Below are 23,280 nucleotides of genomic sequence, written 5' to 3'. Positions count from 1 at the left end.
GTTACACACTACTCAGTAGATGCCCCTAGTAGTTTATCATGAAGTTTTCCAAACAGGAAACTGAATTGTATATTGATATGTATGCCTACTGCCTGCTTCTACAATCACTGGATTTTTGTTGTTGTTTTGAGACAGGGTCTCCCTGTAGCCCCAGCTGTCCTGGAACTCACTATGTAGACTAGGCTGGCCTTGAACTCACAGAGATCCACCTGCCTCTGCCTCCTGAATGCTGGGATTAAAGGCGTGCGCCACCATGCCTGGCAATCACTGCTTTATTTATCATGTATCTGTTGTTTATGAGGACCCTCACTCATCCACCCATCTCTCACATTGCTGAAGGTAGAGGACTGAGCTCATTCTTATGGCATATATCCTAAAATTCAGACAACACAGACGTTAGTATGGCCTCTTTGTAAGGTAACATATAAATTGGTAAAGTGTTAATGCAGAAGAAAGTATCTTAATATAATTTATTGCTGAAGAAACCACTAAAAGATCCACCATAGAAAACTAAAAACTAAGTTCAAAAATAGTAATAAGATGAAAAATAAATAATAAAGCTATTGCTAGATACATTGGTAATTTAAATAGGATTTTAAAGTAATTAACAATAATAAAAAATAATAATCCATTTGTGCTGGTTTCTTTGTCTAGTTTTACTAGCTGTGTACAGCTGAAACTTCTCATTCTCCCTCTTCAACTTTTAAATTCTATTTTCCAACTTTGTGCCATTTTGTGCTCCACGCAATTCAGGCTTTTTCCTTTAAGTAATCACTACCATCACAAATGGTGAGGGGCTTAGAAAAAATAAGGTCAGATGGCATGGGGAGCAGAGACTAGGAAAAAATAGTTCTTGATGAGTAAGCGGATCTATGAGTATTTTAAAAGTGTATTTGTGGGGCTGGAGAGATGACTCGGAGGTTAACAGCACTGACTGCTCTTGTGGAGAACATGGGTTTGGTTCCCAGCACCCACATAGCACCTAACAACCGTCCATAACTACAGTTCCAGGGGATCTGATGCCCTCTTCTGACCTTTATAGGCATTGCACGACATGGGCACACTTATGTAGATACAGGTAATGCATTCATACACATAAAATAATGAATAAAATATTTAAAATTATATATATATAGTTTAAAATACAAGAAGGGAAATAACATATTATATATAATATAATATGTTTTTTCTTCAATTTTTCCCTGGCATTCTATAGTTTTATTAAAACAATGAACATAGGTGCAAAAATTGTTAATGCTTTACCAATTTATATGTTACCTTACAAAGAGGCCATACTAACATCTGTATTGTCTGAATTTTAGGACATATGCCATAAGAATGAGCTAGTTCTCTAACTTCAATGTTCCTTTTTTAGGCTTAAAAAGTCCACCAGCCAGGTCTCTGATTTTGGTATATGCCTTCACAGAATGCCACTTGTAAATTCCATTTTAAATAAGGCCCTTTCTTTTCTTTCTCTCTCTCTCTCTCTCTCTTTTTTTTTTTTTTTTTGGTCCTTTTGAAACAGGGTCTCCCTGTAGCCCCAGATGGTCTGGAAATCACTATGTAGACCAGGCTGGCCTTGAACTCACAGAGATCCACCTGCCTCTTCCATCCAAGTGCTGGGATTAAAGGCATGTACCACCGCACCCGGCTGAGGCCCCTTTTTTTATTTTCAAAGGATGATTTTCATAGCATTAGCTTTCAGAAAAGATGACCCACTATTAATTTAGGGGAAAGAGGTGAGCTCTTTATGGGAGGCTCACAGAAGGTGTCCTAGAAAAAATGTCAAACCTTTCTTTGAAGAGTGAGGTCATGGCACTCGAGGATGTCTTTAAAGCCAAGGAACTGACTGTGCAAGTCACATGGAGAAGCAACCTATGTCTTCCATGGACAAATCGCCAGTGTGCATTTTATGTGACATTCCTGCTTGAGCAGCCAGGCTCTCATTAAGATGTAGCCAGTTAGATGATCACTAGGGAGAGGGCCAGGGTGTGGGGAACACTGGAGTTACAGTCCATGAAAGCATTGGACTATAGGAGCTTAGGGAGGCCCTGATGGTCCCCAGTGGGGGAAGGACTGAAGGGAATGCTCGCACATGTCAGCATGAAATAGCTGCCAACACAAATTTGAACGTGCAATTTTTTTAAAGAGGTAGTATCGAATAACGGGCCAACAGTCATCCCTCTCAGCATTTTAGACCCCTTTCTTCTCTCCACTTTGACTCCATCCGGCAAGGTTCCATAGGATAAGCCATTTGAATCTGGTTGTATTTTGTCCAATGTTTGTTTTCCAGGAATATTTCCAAAATTGATAAAGGACTGATGTGACTGTTGCTTTTCTCTTTCTTATCACCAAAAACACTCCAAGGAATGACAGAAAGCACCCAAAAGATATATAAATACATCAAGAAAAGCAGCACCAAGGATTCCTGGTAAAATACAATTCCTGAAACAATGGCACTGGTTGTAAAGAAAACGTGGTTAACTGGCACCGCCATCGTTGTAGTATAGAGCGTCTAGCTTGATTCAGGAACTTGGAAAACACAAGATGCAATCATGATGATAAACATGATATAGAAGATGGGGTAAGTTAGTTGCATTTTATCCGTCATAGAAAAAGTGATCATGCCTGAGATGGCTTTTATTGAAATAACAAAGAGGTTAGGAGTGCCAGCCAACAAAGTAATACTATACTGTTCTTCCTGAGATAGCCTGGGTTATATTTGGAGCAAAGTTCACCAATAAAATACGTTCTTGCAAATGCCAGTGTCATATCTAGTAAATCTGAGTCTCTCAAATTCCCTTTTAGAAACATAACAGAAATAATGGCACTACCTGTAACAGACATACAGCCCAATGGTGCAACGAGCGTGATCAGCAGGACTCCATGTGCTCTTAAAGTATAGCTTTGGGTTCTCTTGCTGGGCCAACAGAAGATGAGACTATTTCTGGATATTTAGGGAAATGCTGATAACCAGGTGTCCTAAAATGGCCAGCAAAACTCCAAAAAGGTGAATCTGGTTCCTGAGGTACCATGCGCCCGACAGCGAGACATTGCCCGTGCTGGTGCCCAGTAGGTGAAGTTCTGAATCAGCTCGTCCAGGACGGCCGAGGCATAGGCATTGTCCCCAGGGCCCATGGGCACCTGCGCCACCATGAGGACTCAGTCCCCACAAGTCATTTTCAACAATGAACAAATAATAAAGAAGTCATGGAATTAAAAATAATAATAATATTGATATAAATAAGATATATCCACAAAATACCATTTTAAGCTATAAATATTCAAATAATCAAGAAATAGCAAGTTGGAGGATAGGAAAATTAAGAGAAAAATCTTAGAGCAAACTAAGAAGAAACATGTGCAAAGAGAAATTTGTGTTCACGTAATGATTGATGTTAACTAGAAGAGAGATTATTTTAATGTTTTTAAAATGTCCTCACTTAATAGTTATAATAAAAGCATAAATATCAGCAAAGTAACTAACTGGGTTATTTTTACTTAAAAATATTTTTAAAGCATTGCATGGTTGCAATTTAATTATCTCAGGTTAAACACACACACACACACACACACACACACACACACACACACACGACTATGTAACCTCATCAGTCAAACAAATGGTAACCACTTGAACTGCAGGGACAGCATCCTGGGAAGAAACCACCCACTTCTTTAAACTGAATCTTGTAACTTTAACTCTATTAAAGAGAACCTATATCTCATCTTCCTAAGGATGGAAATTTAGAATACAGTTTTCTCCAAAAGTTAATGGTAAATGAAGCTTACTCTACAAGTCCCTTCAATTGTCAAAAATCTCCCATCTATCAAAGTACCTCCTTCTTATGGAAATCCTTCAGGGCCGTTTCATAGCCTTCCTCCAGTCGACTGAAGGCAATTCCTACATCTGTGGTCCACCAGATTTGTGAGCTGGTTAGAGCCACCTGAGCAGGGAAATCAAAAATCCATAGCTCTCTGGGCTTCTCCTCGTAGGCCGCGATGGCTTCTGTGATAGCCTGGCGTACTGTTTCTTGCATGGTCTGCTCGAGTTGCAGAAGCCAAGTTTCTACCTTTAGAAGAAAATTGAAATAAGACAGCAAAGGTTTAGCAATAGAAGGAGGATGGATCGTTCCCTCCACAAAGGTCAGGGACAGCACCTCAGATGGGTTTCTTTCAACTCCTCTAGAAAACCGTACAAGGATAACTCAAAGACCAACCAACTGATGGAACCTTTTCCGTACATGAGCCTGTCTTTGCTCAGAGCTCATTTTAGTTTACCTACACTCTGGCTAGTAACCTTTCTAAGCAGAGGACCTGTTCTCATTACTCATCTTTCAGTTTTGAAGATAAAGGGAGTCTAGACCAAGAATCTCCATCTACACTAAGTGTTTTGAGAAGTCAAACATCACAGGAAAATTGATTTTTAAAACCCTATCTTCTTGGAGCTGGAGAGATGGTTCAGTGGTTAAGAGTACTGGCTGCTCTTGCAGAGGACCCAAGTTCAGTTCCCAGCACCCACATAGTGGTTAATAACTGTCTATAACTCCATTTCCAGGGGATTCGATACCCTGTTCTGGCCTCCACGTGCTCTGCATACATGGATACACTTATATACATGTAGGCAAATGTATGCACATTAAAAAATAATGAGAACTAAAACCTCCATATCTTCTGAAAATTTACAAATCTCCTGAAAATTCCCCCTCCAAAATCTTCATAGTGCTTCACCTTAAGCCAACATGTTTCAGTATGTATCTCAATTGTATTCCCTACTGGATCTGATCTTCACACTTGTCAGAAGTTAGACAGCAAGACAGTGTAAGAGCACAACTTCTGACTTGTGAAAATTAATCTTTTTGAAAATTTTCATTTCAAGTTTATTTTGCTCCAATAAATACCTTTTAGTCAGTTTTCCATGTTGTTCAGATGTGCTTTGATATATTAACCCATGTATCTATTACCATGTGGTCATATAACTACAGGGCTAGATAGGCTGTTTGTATGTAATTGAACCTAACAATAAAATGACTGTAATGAATCAATTCCAAGGACCCTGTGAGATGAAGATATGGCAGCTGGTTTCTTTCTCTGGCACCGTGAGGGTAACAGCAGCAGGGCTAGTCCCTCTTGAGAACTGGGAAAGAGTGACACAGGGATGAGCTGACTACCTTCCTGAAAAGAATAAAACAGCATTGCCTGGCCTTGTGAGAGTTTCTCTGGCTTTACAGCAGGCTTTATTAACAGGCACAAGTTCAAGGTCCCTATCTAGTCAAGGATTCTCATAGTCCTGATTTCATCATGAAGCACAATGCTAAGGTCATCAGGCAGCAGCACCCTCAGTAGATCAGTCATCATTTGAGAACCTTTGGTGTACTCTGGATGTCTGTCCTCAGCAGAGTCACATGTCCTCGGGAACTTCCTAGTCCATTTGGGGAAACTAAAGAAAACTTGATGTATCAGTCCATGTTCAGAGACTGTGCCCACAATGGCAGTCTAACAGTATGATTTCAAAACTAAGTTCTGACGAACTGTTTGCAGGATCCTCCCCTTCTGATGCCTCTTGACATGCTGCCTAATTTCCTATGATAAATACAACCACATCTAGTTATTACTAATCACATGCATATCCACCTCCTCAGTGAAATAAAGATCTTCTGAAGGACATAGGCTGTATCTTATTCATTGCTGATACCCAAAAGCTTAATTTGATGAGTAGCAGGTATTCAATAATGACTTGCTAAATAAAATTTAAACAGACTAAATTGGGAGGAAATAATTATAGAAGTGTGGGAAAAGTTTAAAAAGACAAAGCAAAAAGCACATTTTATAAAACAAAAGCAATTAGAGAGTGAATGCCATATATGCTCAAGGCCCTCTAGTATAAGTTGTTTATACAGAATAAATTAGAATCGTATGAAAATTTCCAATATCAAGGGTTCCCACTAGTGACAACCACATCCATCAATTGACTATCCCCTCCAGGCACCATGCCAATAGATGAACAGTCTGCCGGGGAGGCAGTAGACAGCAACACACTTTTGTCAAGATAGTTTATGGTGACTTTTTCTAATCACTATAATAATATCCTAAAAAGCCCAAGAGATCAAAAATATATTTTAATCAAAGTATCCTACCATCTGTTTCCCCTTCATTTGGCAGGGTTTCTGGTACAATATTAAAAGTAACAGAAACAAGTAACAAAAACCCTTGTAAAATAAGTTCGCAATGTGTTTTCCCCAGCCTAGAAGGTTCTCTGATAGAAGCCGCTCCTACGGTTTCTCTGTGGGTTAGCCCAAGCTACCCAGGCTTCATCAGAAAAAGGAGTAAATCTCTTAAATCATCAAGTAGGTTTAAAGTTCTGTCATAAACCTTAATGATTTGTTCCTGGGGAACATTTTTAGGTTATTTGGCTGTGAGAGTATTCACAGCTAACTGCACAGGAATTGGATGAGATAGGTGGTGTCATCTTGGAAAACTCTATCAATGTTATTTATTAATGCAAGCAGCCATTCACAATATCCACATGGGAATGCCAACCACAAAGCCTCTACATGGTGACTTACAGCAGGTGCTGTGTTTCCCACAGCCTCTGAGCTGATGGCTAAAGCAGAGTAGACCTTATAGAAGCCCAGTCACTGGACAGCATTTGCTACTAATGGACCAACTCCTGAGGCCTATTCATTCCATCTGTGACAGTACCCTCTGTCTAGCTGAACTCCAAACATTTCAGGAACCCTGCAGGATGCTAACGCTAAAAGAGCAAATGCTGGGCAAGGGAGAGGGGTGCTTTGGCACACTGGAATGGGCATAAAGCAATCTCCCAGCACAGAACCAGCTAGACCCTTATATGACGTGAATTGACTTTTTTTCTGGTTCAATTTAACCTTCAGAAATTTCTCTCAAATTACTACCTTATCATAAAAAACTTCAAAACCAAATCTTACGTGGCCTATGCATTCACACCCGGCTTGGAATGGGACATACTCCTTTTCTTTGCTGTACATTCCAATTGCTCTGTGTACTGAAACATCTAGATTATCTTCAAACTGCAGATCTGCAATGCTGTCAAAGAGCTTGGCAAGGTGACGAGTTACCTATGACAAGAACGTTAGAAAAGTTTAGTGTTTCTTACTGTGGCTGTAACCTGGTAATCAAAAGATGAAGCCACATAAAGCCACTAACCTTTCTTTATACAATTCCAGTGTTGTTTCAAAATATTTTCCCTCAAAACATATGTCACTTGTTAATAGCCAGCACTTGGAAAGGGCCCAATGGAGAGGTAGCCAGGTATTCTGGTCCTGTCACTATCCGATATATGAAACACCAAGAACAGGAAATTCCATGGTGAATGCTCACCACACAACATGATTCACTTTCTGGGGCTGGAGAGATGGCTCAGCAGTTAAGAACACTTGCTGCTCTTCCAGAGGACCCAGGTTTGATTCATAGCACCCACATGGCCACTAATGACTGTCCATAATTCCAGTTCCAGGTGATCCAGCACCCTCCTCTGGTCTCTGCATGGCTATTGTAGGCATTGGTACACTTACATACATGCAGGAAAACACTCATACACATAAAATAAAAATAATGAATAGAATGTTTTTTTTTAAGTGATTCACTTTTTGCTTAGAGATTGGAGGTTTACTGACCTCTCTCTCTGCACCACACCTGTGGGCATTCATTCTGGGGACATCTGTGATCAAACTTTTAAGATTCAGATTTATATTATTAGTCTATAACATTAAAAGCTATAATATTAAAAGCTGGTAAAATATCTGAAACAAACATGCAAATTAGAATCTTAGTGTTTTAGGTTTAATGATATCATTTATTATCTCTGATACTTTAATGAGTCCCACACATCCTTGACACATAAATAAGTTGAATACAACATTTCTGTAATTTTTTAAACAACATCTCACTATGTAGCCATGACTGACCTGGAACTCACTATGTAGATCAGGCTAGTCTGGAGCCCACAGAGATCTGCGTGCTTCTTCCTCCCGAGTGCTATGATTAAAGGCGTACACCACCACACCAGATTCATTTCCTTATTTTTATTGATAAGGAAACTGAATCTAAAATATAAGGTATATCTCCAAGTCAACATTGCTAAGAGTGAGTGCCAATGAGACGTTGAACCTACAGCTACAAGTCATGTTGATAAAGGCCATGTTCCTCTGTCATCATCAACATCAGCAGCCTGTAGCCTGTATTCTCCAAAGGTACCCAACTGAGACGTTGAATGTGATGCACATTATTGACAATTTGAAAAATTGAGAATAAAACCTAATTAGCCTCTAAACAGAAGCCCTGATCTAGCCACATGCTCCATCCAGTGCTCCCTCCATTAGAGACTAAGCCAAGCCTCCAACCCAGGAGCATTACCTGGCACTGCCACGGAGGAAGGCAGCTTTTCAGTAGGTGGACTCACACCCAGGAATGGAAGCAGAGCCTATCATCAACCAAGTCACTCATCTTTTTTGGAGCAGAGATGGACTCAGAGGAAGCATCAGTGATGGGACACATACATTCCTCCCTCACACTCAGTACTGTTAATTGGGTATGAATGCATGGGTCAGGTAAGAGTTGAGATCTTTTTATAAGAGAGTAATTTGAGAACAATTCCTGAAAAGAACTGAAAAACAACTATTCAAACAGACATTTATATACCCCATGTCTACTGCAGCGTTATCCACAGTAGCCCAAAGGTAGACAACCAAACATTCAACCAAATATTGAGTAAACAATTGTGCAACATGCATACAATGGAATACTGTTCAGTCATATAAAGGGTGTGTGTGTGTGTGTGTGTGTGTGTGTGTGTGTATGACAACATAGGCTATGCATGGTAGCATATGCCTATAATCCTAGAACTAGGGAAATGGAGACGGAAGTAAGTTCTAGGCTGGCCTGCAATACACAATGAGTTTTTGTCTGAAAAAACCAAAGGCCAGGATGTAGCTCAGCAGAAAAGGACTTGTTTAGCACACACAAGGTTCTGGATTCAATCCTCAACATTTAAAAAAAAAAAAAAAAAGAGCACATGGATGAGCCTTGCGAACATCAAGCTCAAAGACCAGTCATAAAATTCTGTACATCATATAATCATTCCCTTGAAATACCAAGAACAGAAAAGTCCATGGAAACAGACGGCAGGTGAAAGTTTCGATTAGTAGTTTGTAGAGATGGAAGCAGACATCCTCCATCTTCCTATTGGGCACAGGGTTTTATTTAGGGGTAATAAAAATGCCTTGGAATTAGATGAGAGATGATGGTTGTACAACACCATGAATGTGCAAAATGACACCGAAATATACACTTCAAAGCAGTTAATTTCAGCTGGGTGTGGTGGCATATACCTTTAATCCCAGCTGGAAGCAGAGGCAGGCAGATCTCTGTGAGATTCCAGTCAGCCTTGTCCACAGAGTGAGTTCCAGGCTACAGGGAGACTCTATCTCAAACAAACACACACAGTTCATTTCCTATGATACTCTTTTTAACTTAGTAGAAAACAAAAGCTGCTGAATAACCAGTTGAAGCCATGCAACATTCCCAGCACACAGGCTTCACCTGTGTCATGAGTTTTTCTCAAAATGCAGTTTAACTGCACAACAGCAATGCCTAGAAACAGTTGCAACCTGCCTAGGCTATATGTATGACAAGTCCAACACAACTACCAGTAAGAGACTCCTTAAGGGTGATTTAATCTTTGGAGCCTATACTGTACATTTTTGCTGCACCTGCAATCTTTGAGGCTCAAACAGATGAGTTTTTGAGACTCCTGCCTTCTTTAGATGTGGGGAGCAGTAGTCGGCTGATCACCACCAGGGTCATCACATTCTCCTCCATCCCTGCACATCACCCAAAGGACATTTATACACAGAACGTCTCTGCAGTAATCTAAGCATTCACTCTCCCTGCCGAAGTGTCCTGGAAGTGCACAGATGTCAAATGGCTTCCACTGGTTAATGGGCCTAGATAATATTCAGCTGAAAAGCCGAAAGACAGATGAGACCTCAACCATCAGACGCCCTCGCACATTATTGCATTGCTGAGAAAATAATTTCATAACAACTCTGGCCCTCTAGCCACTCTGTCAGTAGCCAGGAAATGTAAATCTTGTAACTTGCATGACTCGAACCTGCCATGGGTGAAGTCAGATGTTTCTGTAGTATTTCAATTTTCTAAGAGAACAGGACTTTTAAAAAATGAATCTTTTCAAATGTATTGTGTTTTAGGTAAAAAGAAAATGTCTCCTTTTTGGTTCACTGCTTGGAAAGATATTTCATTTCATAACCAAAATGTACACATTAAAAATAACACTTCTTAGACTATTCTTAAGATAGCCAAAACTTGATGAAGCTCTATGTTTGTTTCCGAAGGAGTAGCAATAAAAACTGAGTAATAGTCCCCCAATTTCTATAACTTGGATGCCTGTGCCCACTAACACATACAGGCAGTCATAGATTGGCACACTTGCTAGTGTGTGGTCATAAAAACAAATAAGCAGGCCAAAATCACACCAACCAGCATAATAATTGATGGGGAAACTGACAATAGTGCAAATACCTTTAAAAAAGGTTTTAGCAAAGCATTAAAATCTCACCTTTGGTAATAATTGTGTAAGGACTGGGGAAAAAGGCAGAGTTCAGTTTAAAACATTAAACCCATTGAAACTGTTTTCTTTGTAAAAAACAAAACAAAAACAAAAACAAAAACAAAAAACTTAGGAGTCAACTGAACAGGGCTTGCCTCTGATAGCTTTACACCATAGAAGAAGCATCTTTTCTGTTCCTTGGCAAGGAACTCCTTTGAGTTTGGATCAGTCACAGACATTTTATTGTTTTCAGTGCTATGAAATTTCTTTGAATATTTCTTAAAGTAAGACATCTGGTTTGTTTCGGTTTTTGCTTTACTTTGTTTTGAGGTTCTGTTTTCTTGCTGGCGTCACTTACTCTGGGACAGGTCATCCTTTCTGTTCCAACCACTGACGTCATTCATGTCAGGAAGTTCATTCTCAGTGACCTGACTGCCTGCTTGTGTATCCAGGCTTTCAAATGGTGCAGAAGCATTCGGTCAGCCAACTTCTCCTGCTCCAGCTGTTTGATTCAACATCCACTTCCAGCATTATCTAAGGAATTTTTCTACATTTTTCTACAAGCCACTATGCATTCAACATTTCACTAATCCCCTCTTTCCCTCATTTATTTTGCCATGTGGAAGCACTGTAGGGACGAGGTCACACAGCACTATCTTGGCAGCTGATACACAGTGGCTTATTGCTGACAGCATTTGAAAGGTATGACAGTGCACTGAGCACCCCGCACATCTAGGATTTTTGTGGACTAAAGAGCTAGCAGAAAAGGCTGTACCTTATGCCATTACTCTCCATTGATATAGCACAGCATCTCAAATATAAATCATGCAGTCAGGGCACTGGGGTTATGTTATCAGTCTTTGGTAACTAAAATTTGTACGTGTTGGAACCATGCACAGAGAGAACCCACTTATTAAATGTAAGGAATTGCATTTATTTTATAATTCAAATACAAGCCAATACAGTGATCAATTAATCTACCCCATGGCCTAGGGCTGCTGTTCACCTAGAAAATGAAGGGAAGATGAAATCCATAGTTTCTAATTCCATTCTCCAACCTTACTCTTTGCTTTTGTCTACACTACCTAATTTTATATTTGCCCAGTATATGTAAAGATGCTGCAAAGCCCTGTACCACAGTTGGACTGGTGAACACCTCAGGCTCCCTGGTATGTGTTTGTTAATTCGTCCATTATAGTATGGATACTAACCGTCATGTAAGTAAGGAACTGAATATAGGCAGGCCTGTCTTTTGTAGCTGTTAGCCTCCAGAGTAAGATTGGATGTGAGTCCATTGTTATTATATACATAGACATTTGGGCTAATTTGTCAAACTAGTAAATAATCTTGTTTTACTTTTTAAGTAATACTCAGTATTGATGATGATACAGGGAAATGGGCATGCTACACTATTGGGAGTTTAAATCTTTCTAGAAACTGGCTAAACCAGTCACATTCATGTAATGAAACTCTTAATAGCTCTTTCATATCACATTGTATAGTGAATACTGATTTGATGAGATATACAGGACAAACACATGAAGTGCAACCACTCAGAAACAGAATCTATGTGCATAGTATTCTCATCAAAAAGTACATTTTAAACTTTCAAAAATAAACAAAATTACCTACCTAATATTACTTATCTAATCTGGATTTGCTTTAATAAGAAGCAAAAGTATATATGACATTTCATAATATTATTTTTTATTTTTTCTTATTAAAATAATAGACATATCTACACAGCACTGCATGATTCTGGCTGATTCAGTCTTTGTTCCTTAAAAATCTTTGACATGCAGATATTACATAATTTTATATAAAGGTATTCACAACATAAATTCTGTGCTTTTTTAATAAACCTTTAAAAACTGAAATTCATACATAGAAAAGCTATGAAAAAATATGTATGCAACTGGGTTAATTTTTACAAAGTGAAAATAATTCTTGTAAATATCACCACCATTAAGAAATAGGACACTAGGATGCAGAGACTCCATTCCTTGTGGTTCCTCCAGTTCCTCTTCCTCCAAACATGGACATTATCTTCAAAAACATAAGCATTATCTCTACAAAAGGGAATACACACAACACATTCTCCTGGGTAACTGCCCACACTGTGTTACTTGGATTTTCTCATGTTATGACATACAGCACTGCCTTTTCTGTGCTGTGTGGTACTCCACAGTGTGACATATTGCAATGTATTTGCCATTCTATTGCTAAGGGACATTTAAATTATTTCTAGTTTAGGAAAGTGTAGCCGGAAAGATTCTTAGATGCCCTCTTAGTCCAAAAATGTATGCATCACTGTGAAGATGCTGAGATAAACTGCTGGGTAATAATAAATAGGCACATTTCTATTTAGAAAAAAACATTTAACAACTTTTCTGGGTATTTTGTCAGTTTACAATCTCAATGACCAGAAGTGAATGTTTCCATAGCTCCACATCCTTATTATACAGTATTGTAACTTCTTAACTGTAAACCTCTTGGTGTATTTGATATTGCTATCTCTGTGCTTTGCGAACCCCAAATCATGTCAATCTACACAAATTATAAAGAGGAAATGAATACTCTACTAGGCAGAGTATTTCAGTGCAGTGAAGACAGACACATGGGCTTATGACATTTCCATCAGTCCTCCCACATTCATAGTGAAAACAGTGCCATAGCTGATACTGAGGCATCTTTAGGAAAGAAAAAGCAGAAGAGAAGGAGGGAGGGAGGGAGAAAAGAAGGAGGGAGGGAGGGAGGAGAGGGAGGAAAGAAAGAAGGGATGAGGAAGAGGAAGAAAGAAAAAGGGAGAAAGGGAGAGGAAGGGAAGGAGGAGGAAGGAAGGACAAATGAACGAAGGAAGGAAGAAAGGAGAAAACACTAGCTCCAACATAAACAATCTTTCATCTTAAAGCAGAAGCTCATAGAGTTCTTGATGAGGAGGAATGCACTCATATCTTTGTAATTATGCATGCATATACAGATAATACATATCAATGAGCTTCTGCAGTATCACAAACTATTCCCAAGATTTAGTGGCGAAATTCTGAAAGTTTCATGGCTCACAATTCTTTCTCTGTGTTGGCATATCTTAGTTGTCTCAGCCAGTCCCAGCCGGTCCAGCTAGTCCCAGCTATCACACATTCACAGTCTGCTGGTGACCATGGCTTCTCTGATGCTGTGATGGTTGCCCAGCTGGTACCTTGGCCATATGTTTGTCATCCAGCAGACTAGTGGTGACTCACTCAAAGTGGGGTGGTCACAGGTTTCAAAAAGGTGGCAAGAGGGCAAGACCCAGTGCACAGGAGCTCAGCTAACAACTCACTGATCAAGTAAGCACAGGGCTGTCCAAATGAAGAAACAGGCTTTGCTGCTGGATGAGAGTTCCACTATCATGTTGAAAGGGCAGAGGAACAGGGAGGGGAGAATTCATGGCCATTTTTACCATGTTATATATTAAATATTTCTTTATTCATCATACAATTTACCTGTCACTTAAAAAATTCAGACAACGAATAATGCTTGCCCAGTTTATACAAAAGGAAATGAAGATTTAAATACATAGAAATGATATAGTAACCAACAGAGAGAGTAGATAATCTCATATCTATATGATTTCAAAATCTCTCTACTTTCTATACCATTTGCTTTCTGAGACATGGCTAATGTGACTATTTGCCTAGCTCCGTGTAGTTAGCAGTGTTCATAATTTTTGTACATGCAAATTCAGATTTCTGTCTGGTATCATTTCCTTTTGCTTAAAGCACTTTCTTTAGCATTTCTTGTAGTGCAGTTTACTGATGATGAAAGCTTTCAGCTTTTGAATGTCTAAAAACATCTTCACTTTTCCTTCATATTTAAAATATATTTTCACTGGGTAATGAATTTCAGCTTGACAGATACTTTTCTTAGAGTGCATTAAAGTTACTGCTCCATCATCCACTTACTCACATTGTTTCCAAAGTGAAATCATCTGTCATTCACTTCATTTGTTTCTGTATATGTACCGGGTTTTATGGATCATGTTAGGGTCATTTCTTTTTGTTGGTTTTCACCAATCTGAGTAGTTTTGAATAGTTTTCATGTTTGTATTTGAACTTATTTCCTCCTTTCCTCCCTCTATCCTTCCCTTCCTTCCTCATTCCCTCCTTCCCTCCAGTTTTTTTTTTTTTTTTTTTTTTTGAGGCAATGTCTTACTCTGTAGCCAAGGCTGGCATGGAACTGACTTTGTAGCTCAGACTAGCCTTGAATTTATGGCAATCTTCCTGCTCCAGTCTCTGAGTGCTGGGATTACAGCCTTCACCCACATGACCCAGTATCACTGAGTTTTTTAAACTTACATTTTCCATCAATTTAGAAAACTTTGTATTTTTACAAATACTTTCCTTCCCCCCCCCCCACCACTTTATAAAGTCGAAGTACACATATGGAACTTTCTTACATTTTCCATATCTCCCCTGGACTTTGGAACATGTAGAATACAGATGCAACAACTTATACTGTCCTTGTCTGCCAGTTCTAACATCTGTGTTAGTTCTGGGTCAGCTTTCATTTACTGACTTGCCTCTTCTATCATGGGCTGAACAGTCCTGGTTCCTCATCCTCCCCGACTTATTCAAAGAAGCCCTTCCCCAAGTCTCTCGAGATCTCATTCCTCTTTTGGGTTCCCTTCTATTCATTTCACTTACACTCCATCTGCATTTGCCTTCAAGTGTCATGGTCTGATGCCTGGCACTCAAGGCAGCAACACGGAGCTCACTCATCTATTCCTTGAGTATTATAAATCACAATTCACCACTGCCTAATGTTCTGGGTCCAGAAAGCTGTTGTATATAGACTTTGACCAAGTTTTTATTGTTTTAGGCAGGAGACTAAATCTAGTTCCTATGACAGCATCATGGCCAGAAGCAGACCTGAGTCTCACTGTGGTTTCTGTTTGATTTTCTCTGGTGACTTATGAAGATGAGCAACAGTGCTTATGTTTACCAGCCACTAGAACACATTCTCCTATGAACTGCCTGAGTAAATTCTGCGTATTTTTATATGAACTCATTGGCCTTTGCTTCTTCACAGGGATTCTATATATTCTGTATAAGCCTTTTGCTTGTTTAACATATTGTAATATATCTTCTCACTTGGGCTTTGTATTGTTAACATCTTAATAATTTTTGATAAGTTTAATTTTAATATAGTTGAATCCAAATATTTCCTTTATAGTTAATACCGTATGTCCATTTGAAGAAAATTTTGCTTATCCAAGATCAAAAGATACCCTTCCCCATATGTTTTATTGTTTTACCTTTCACTGGGAGACCCATAGCCATGTGAAACTGATTTTCAGATAGGGTATGTAATATAGTCTCCCCTTTCTCCCGCCAGCAAATTTATATCCAGTTGACCTGAAAACTATTTCTTATTGTTTGACACCCTGGGTAATCTTCTCGAGACTTGGTGGGAGATAGTTCAGTGTTTTTACTTTATTTTTCTCCTTCTTTTAAATTCCATGAAAATGAAGGAGAGTGTCAGCCAGCTTGACACATCTATGAATCACCACACATCTCAAGAGGAAAAGCAACGCCCAGTGCCAGGCCATCCCCTCTGTGCTCCCCTCCCGCTCTTGTCCATGCATCTGAAATCTGCCTTCTCTTCAATGTTCCATGCACGCTCTTCACCAAGTTTAAACATATTCAGTTTAATATTTTATCCAGCTTTTCTTTTTCCCCAAAAGAAAGCTACTTTCCTGAAAACCCTACCTATTGACCTTAAGCTAGAGCCAAGTGACTTTATTAAGTAACATCAAACCAAGGCTAGAAGGATCTAGAACTCCTTACTGGCCACACCTTACATTTATAACATTTAAGTTTTAGATCTCACAAACTTAAAGTGATATTTTACTTCAATCCTGCATTATAATAACTCTGATACTATTATATAGATACAAATTGGCTAGGAAGAGAATTCCATTGATGGAACTGCAATAGAATTCTAAGCAGTGGCAACACAATTTACAAAAATAAAAACCACACACACATTGTTACAAAATTTGCATTTAACCACGTGTTAACTACTTTGAGAGGATAATAAAAGATAATTTCCACTGGATATATATTTATTTAAAAACTAGATTCTCTATTTTTTATCACATACCTAAAAGCTTAACTCTCTAGGTATCAGGTTGCCTTTAGACAAAGGTATCCATTTAAAATATGATATAGTCACAAGGTATGCTATGCAGAGGTGCTCCCACTTGGTGGTTTTTGGCACAGTCCACACTTCAGTGAGAAGCTTCTCTTCATTGTTTAATGACAACACTGACAAACCCTGTCTTCTGGGTGTTTGCTTCTGCTGTTTCCTATTCCTTCCTCAGCTTCACCCTAAGTCAGGGGCAATCCCTTCCTCCCCTTTAAGACTCTAAGATCCTCCAGCTTTGTATGAGAGAATGTGTGTGTGTGTGTGTGTGTGTGTGTGTGTGTGTGCATATTAAGTGCATGTATGTGTATTCAAATATGTAGGGGTACAAACAAGTGTGCAACTGCATGCATACATTTGTGTCTGTACATGTGGAGGCCCAAGGCTGATGCTGTGTTTCTAACACTCTGCACCTTGCTCATTGAGGCAGGGTCCTCAAGCTCTCCAGGCTGCACCCAGCTAGTTATCTAGCATGCTTTGTGCTGCAAATACAGACCTATCACCATGCCTGCCCAGCATTTACAAAGGTTCTGGGGATCTGAACTCTGGTCTTCATACAAGTGCTTTACCTGCAAAGCCATCTCCCCAGTCCTCCTCCAGGTTTTTTCTTCTTCTGGAAAAGTTAGGATTTGGGGTTCTGTTCATTTCAGTTAAAACCATTCATTCCGCCATGTCCTCCCGATCCATTTGTATTTTGAATCCCTTTTTCCTTAACTGTCAAAGGAGGAACATCTTTTTCTCAGTCAAATTCTCTGAATGGTTACTGAGCCCCATCATTTTGGAATTCAAGTGCTGAAACACATACTCTTTCATAAAGACAGTCAATAGAGAAGTTCTCTGGCAAAACACACTGCACAGGGATGCGTGGTCTGAGTCTGTGCCCCTTTAAGATTTGGCAGTCCTTTTATCATCTAATATTAAATCCGTTTCTCGCCAACACCTTCCTGAGTGCCACTATGTACAATGTGTGAGCAGTGTCAATTGAGTACCTTCTGTTTTCTTGCTTCAAGTTAGAAGATTTTTTTTAAAAGATGAGCTGGCCAGTTTCCTTTCACGGAGACTGGTGTTCCTGCCCTTGAAGAGCATTTATTGATGTAAACATTAAGTGTTCCTGGTGTAAGTATTTTTTATCTTGTCACTTCAGAGAATGCATTGTGACCTCAGTTCCTACCACTGCAACTTTTTGGCACCCATATTAAAATTTTGAAAGTCAAACTTACTTTGATTTATTTAATCTGGTATAACTAAAACAGTATTACATTTATCATATGATCCATATACAAATTAATGGAATAATTTGCATCCTTTTCTTCATAATGTCTTTAAAATCAGGTATATGTTTTATATTTACAGCATATGTGAATCTGGAATTTTTTTAAATTTTATTATTTTATTTTATATGTATGCATGTATTGCTTGCTTGTAGGTAAGTGCACCCATGTTGTACAATGCCTGCAGAGGTCAGAAGTTGCTGTTGGATCCCCTGGGACTGGAGTTCTGGACAGTTGTTAGCTGCCATATGGGTGCTGGGATTCGAACCCGGGTTTTCTGCAAGAACAACCAGTGTTTTAACTGCTGAGTCATCTCTCCAGCTCCAGAATCTGGAATTTTCATCAGAAATGCTTATCTGTGCTTAGAGTTCACAGCTATAAAGGGACAAAGGTAAGCTCACTCATCCAAGCTGTTACAAACTCACTCATGTTTTCCAGTAACTGAATCAATTAAATTTAATTAATTGGATGAAACTGAAAAGCCAGTTACTCAGTTGCCATATTTCAACTGCTCAATAACTATGTGCAACTCATGGTTACAGCATGTCATGGGACAGCGTAAGTGTTGTTGGTCACATTATACCACTGAAGCTGTTGCCTCAGTCTGGCTCCTTGGTGGAGAAGCTTCCCATGGCCTAAACACCTCATAGTGAATACTAGGAAGGAAAATGGGCAAACTTCTGGGAAAAAAACTGTCACTTCGTTAGAGCTCACTGATCAAAAAACATCTTGGGCACCCAGAGAGGCTGCTCTAGAAGGCATAAATCCTGGAAAGGCACAGTTCTATCTTTATATAAGACAGAACTTATATAAATTCAGATGTAAAGCATAGGTGGGTATTTTTAAAATATTTTATTTATCATTTTTATATTATGTGTATGAGTGTATTGCCTGCAAGTGTGTGAGTGCACCTGTGTCATGCAAAGCCTTCAGAGGCCAGAAGAGGGCACTGGATCCTCTGGAACTGGAGCTATGGACAATTGTCAGCTGCCATGTGGGTACTGAGAATGGAACCCAGGTCCTCTGGAAGAACAGCAAGTGTTCTTAACTGCTGAGTCATCTCTCCAGTCCCAAAGTGGATATTTTTTAAGAGGAAAACAAAAAAGAAATCAAAGGATATGAATACCAAACTGTAAAAACTCCATGCCCATGCACAGAACTACTGCACCATGCCCATGAGTTCTACAAGCACATGAGTTTTATTCCTATAGCAACTACCAGAGAAATTCAGTCCCTTGACCTTCAGATATCAATGCCCTTAGGAGGGAAAGAAATCTTTAAAGTCTGGTCTTAGCCTAGCTTAGCAACTGCTGATGTTCACTGAAGGCATCCTGGTCATGCCAAACTGCAGCTCTGTGGCATCCCAACCCCAGGGTCTTAAATCAGGAACTTTGGCTCACAGAACGTTGACCTCCCTGACTGATAAGTTCAGACTGATTAAATTCCACAATTAACTTCAGACACTCCCTCTGAGTGTGGGTGGGTAGAAGGGAGCCTGAAGAATTCAGGCCATTCAAAAGACATCAAGATGAGTTATCTGCCCACAAAGGGTGCCTTTTATGGGGAAATTGCATTGTTAGTTCACAAGCTTTCAGTCCTGTATTATCTTGGTCACAGTACCAGGAGCACATTCTAGAATGTCACCACAGAGGGCAGAGACAGAAATGCTCTATCTGGTACTTTAAAATTGATTCTGATGTAAGAAGGGTAAGAGAGAATAGCTGGGCTATATTGCCCTGCTAAATTGTCCACAGCATTAACAATTCTGCAGCCAATGACCAAGAATTCAGAATGCACAGTGACCCTCCAGACCTACATCTTTCAGAGAATGAAGCCAATTATGGCTCCAGATGACACAAATAACCGTTAGAACCTTCTAGGTCTCCTGCCCAATAAGTCACTCTCAGATGGTTATTTGCACCACTAAAAGTGCCTGAACATTTTCTAATTATGCAATCTTATTAACAGTGTGATAACATGCTATATGAATTTGAATTATTCAAATTTGAAATAACAAGACAAAAAATTTCAGTGACATCGTACTTTATATACTTAAAATAATATGAATCTCCTCAAAATTTCAAAGTCAACCAGAAATCAAATCATTTCAACTGTAAACCCTCATCAGCCACATGACCTGATCCCTTTAGCTGTCAGGCAGAAAGATATGTCCCTTTATTAGTATGGGATACAGAGCTGCTACTGACATTCATCAGGTTAACATCCGATATTATTTGTCCATTCATTAGGGACAATACTAATTCTGGTACTGAAAAATGTATCTGAAACTCAGAGATTTGGAGTATGACTGCAATGCTATGAGGGCAGGGAGTTATGGCAGTAAATCACACTACTGACATAAAAGATAAGGCTATGTAAATACGGAAGTATGGATGTCATGCTGTGAAAAGAGGCTTTAAAGAGGTGCACCACCCACATGTGTTTTAAAAAGTTAAAAAGTGTCCTTGGGTCATGAAGCTCTGCACTCAGGCAGCCTGATAAGTGTAGCTATCACTACTCATCAAAGAAACTTCTTTTTGCAACAAATTGAGACTATTATAGAGTTCACAACTGGTCAAAATGCAGAGACTAAGTGATCATGAGGAGCCTGGCCCCAAATGATGCATCTACAATGCAGCGTCCTATACCCAAGGCTTAGAGAACATGATGGATGAGGCCTGTAAAGATTCTAAGAGCCAGCTGGGCGTGGTAGCACACACCTTTAATCCCAGCACTTGGGAGGCAGACGCAGGTAGATCTCTGTGAGTTCCAGGCCAGCTTGGGCTACAGGGAGACCCTGTCTCTTTTTTAAAAAAAAAAAAAAAAAAAAAAAAAAAAAAAAATAGACCAGGATACCACTGCCAGATAGTATCTTCTAGACATGACAAGTAAGCTGTATTCACGAAATCTCAACAATATGGTAGCCTAAACAAGAACTGCATAGTGACAACAGTTAGCTTCAGTTGCCAGCTTGACATACCTCAGAACAGGAAATATTAACTAAAGAATCACATCCATTGGAACGGCCTGTGGGCCTCCCTGAGAGGCATTTTCTTAACTGGCATCTATGTGAGAGGGCCCAGCCTACTGGGGGCAGTGCCATGGGCACTGGGCAGATGGGCCTGGGTTGTATAAGAATGCTACCTTGGGGGCTGGAGAGATGGCTCAGTGGTTAAGAACACTGACTGTTCTTGCAGAGAATCAGGGTTTGGTTCCCAGCACCTACACGGTGGCTAACAGGCTTTCATAACTCCAGTTCCAGAGGATCTGATACCCTCATCTGACCTTTGAGGTCACTGCACATGAGTCCACTTACATACATGCAGTCAATATACTCATACACACAAAATAAAAATTAAAAAGAGAATGCTGGCTGAGCAAGTGCCAGGCAGAGCAAGCGAGTAAGCAATGCTCCTCTGTGGTTTCTGCTGCAAGCTCCTGCTTTGAGCTCTTGCCCTAGCTTCCCTCAATGATGGACTAAAACTTGCAAGTCAAATAAATCCTTTCCTCTTCATCCCCATCACACCTCAAAGAAAGTCAGCAACAAGGATGCATATACTGTGAACCATTATGTTATCTGGCTGAGGCTTTAAGCATTTTTTGATGATTAGAAAGAAGGATGAAGAGCTCTCTCCGACCAGCAGGCCTCTCTCTCTGGGGTAAGTCCCTCACGCTCTACGTGCCTTGACTCTCCCAGCCTTCTTCACCCTCCCATTTCCCCCTAGCCTGGATCCTGTCCCATTCCTTCTCTTGGCATCCCAGACACATAGGAACCACCACTGCTCTCTGATCCTTTGCATGCAGACCATCTCAGTTCCTTCTCAGGTCCCCAGGGGCGCTCTGGACCTGGCCCTACCCTCACCTCCTATTGGTTCCCTGGGTCTGCACAATCCACCAGCCTCTTTCCTGGACTCCGGGACTGACCTTTCATCTTCCTGGTCCTTTGCACCCAGACCAATCTAGCTCCTCAGTGCAGTCCCCAGAGGCCCTTGGGTCCACTTCCCCACCCCCATCTTCCTTGGCCAGCAACTGCCCTAGACCAGCATCTTTCCTGGGCCCACCTCCCAGGCCAGTCCAACCCCCAAATATCTTAAGGCAAAATCTTTCCTGGAGGGATCCAGACTTTAGGAGAAAGCTTGAGAACATCTGATCATCATCTGACTTGGGCCTCTGTGAGAACTCCTGAAGACAAAAGCAATCTGGCAACTCCAATATAAAACCAAAAGAGAGAACTGGAAGCTTAGAGGAACCAGCCTTTCATGCCCAAAAAGAAAACCACAAAGACACATAAAGTTCACCAAAAGAAGCAGACACAAATTTGAAGGCTTGAGTCTCACGCAAGAATCAGAAACTAAAAAAGAAAGTCATATGTCAAAATCACAGAGAAAAAATAATAACATCAAAAACCAAAATAACATATCCCCACCAAATACCAGTAATCCTCTAGAGGAGAACAATGAGAACTCCCTAGAGACAACACAGGACATGGAACTCAAAAGAACAATTATAAACATGATAACAGAATTCAGTGAATTTAAAGAACACACAAAGAAATCAAAGAATTGAAAGAAGATAGGGATAAACTTCTGAATGAATTCAGAAAAGAGTTAGAAATATTGAAGAATACTCAGGCTGAAATGAAGAAGGAAGTAAAACACTCAGTAAGCCAATTAGAAATGACAGAAAAAAGACTCACCAATAGGATGAATGAAATAGAAAACAGAGTATCAAGATGGGAAGATAAAGTGGACGAACTAGACCACTCAAGAAAAGATTATGAAAAATTTAAGAAATCACAAGAATGGAATATGCAGGAATTATGTGACACCATAAAAAGACCAAACTTACGAATCATAGGCATACAGGAAGGAGAAGAATACCAAGATAATGGCATGGACCAGATCTTCAACAGAATAGTGGAAGAAAATTTGCCCAAATCAAAGAAAGTACACCCATACAAATACAAGAAGCATATAGAACACCAAACAGACAGGACCAGAAAAGAAACTCTCCATGGCACATCATAGTAAAAACACTAAACATACAAAACAGAGACAATACTGAAAGTTGCAAAAGAGAAACAAGTCACAAATAAAGGAAAACCCCTTAGGATTACAGCTGACTTTTCATTGCAAACTATGAAAGCCAGAAGAGCCTAGACCAAAGTATTCCCAGTTGTAAATGACCACAGATGCCAACCCAGATTACTATACCCAG

The 23,280-nt window shown here is 39.8% G+C and overlaps 1 protein-coding gene and 1 pseudogene across 1 annotated transcript in view; both read right to left on the bottom strand.

Annotated features, from left to right (window-relative positions):
- Positions 1–23,280, bottom strand: part of Dnah11 (dynein axonemal heavy chain 11) — a 381,221-nt gene that overhangs the window by 253,682 nt on the left and 104,259 nt on the right. The window contains exons 29-30 of the mRNA XM_029567531.1: positions 6,948–7,097; positions 3,840–4,073 (exon numbers count right to left, since the gene is read on the bottom strand). Coding sequence (XP_029423391.1) covers positions 3,840–4,073; positions 6,948–7,097 — 384 coding nt within the window. The remainder of the gene's footprint in view (positions 1–3,839; positions 4,074–6,947; positions 7,098–23,280) is intronic.
- Positions 2,194–3,156, bottom strand: LOC115071779 (annotated as a pseudogene).

This window comes from Nannospalax galili, unplaced genomic scaffold (genome assembly GCF_000622305.1).
Source record: "Nannospalax galili isolate Female #2095 unplaced genomic scaffold, S.galili_v1.0 scaffold158, whole genome shotgun sequence".
NCBI lineage: Eukaryota > Metazoa > Chordata > Mammalia > Rodentia > Spalacidae > Nannospalax > Nannospalax galili.
The sequence above is the reverse complement of the archived record's forward strand: the minus strand, read 5'-3'. Positions and strand labels throughout refer to the sequence as shown.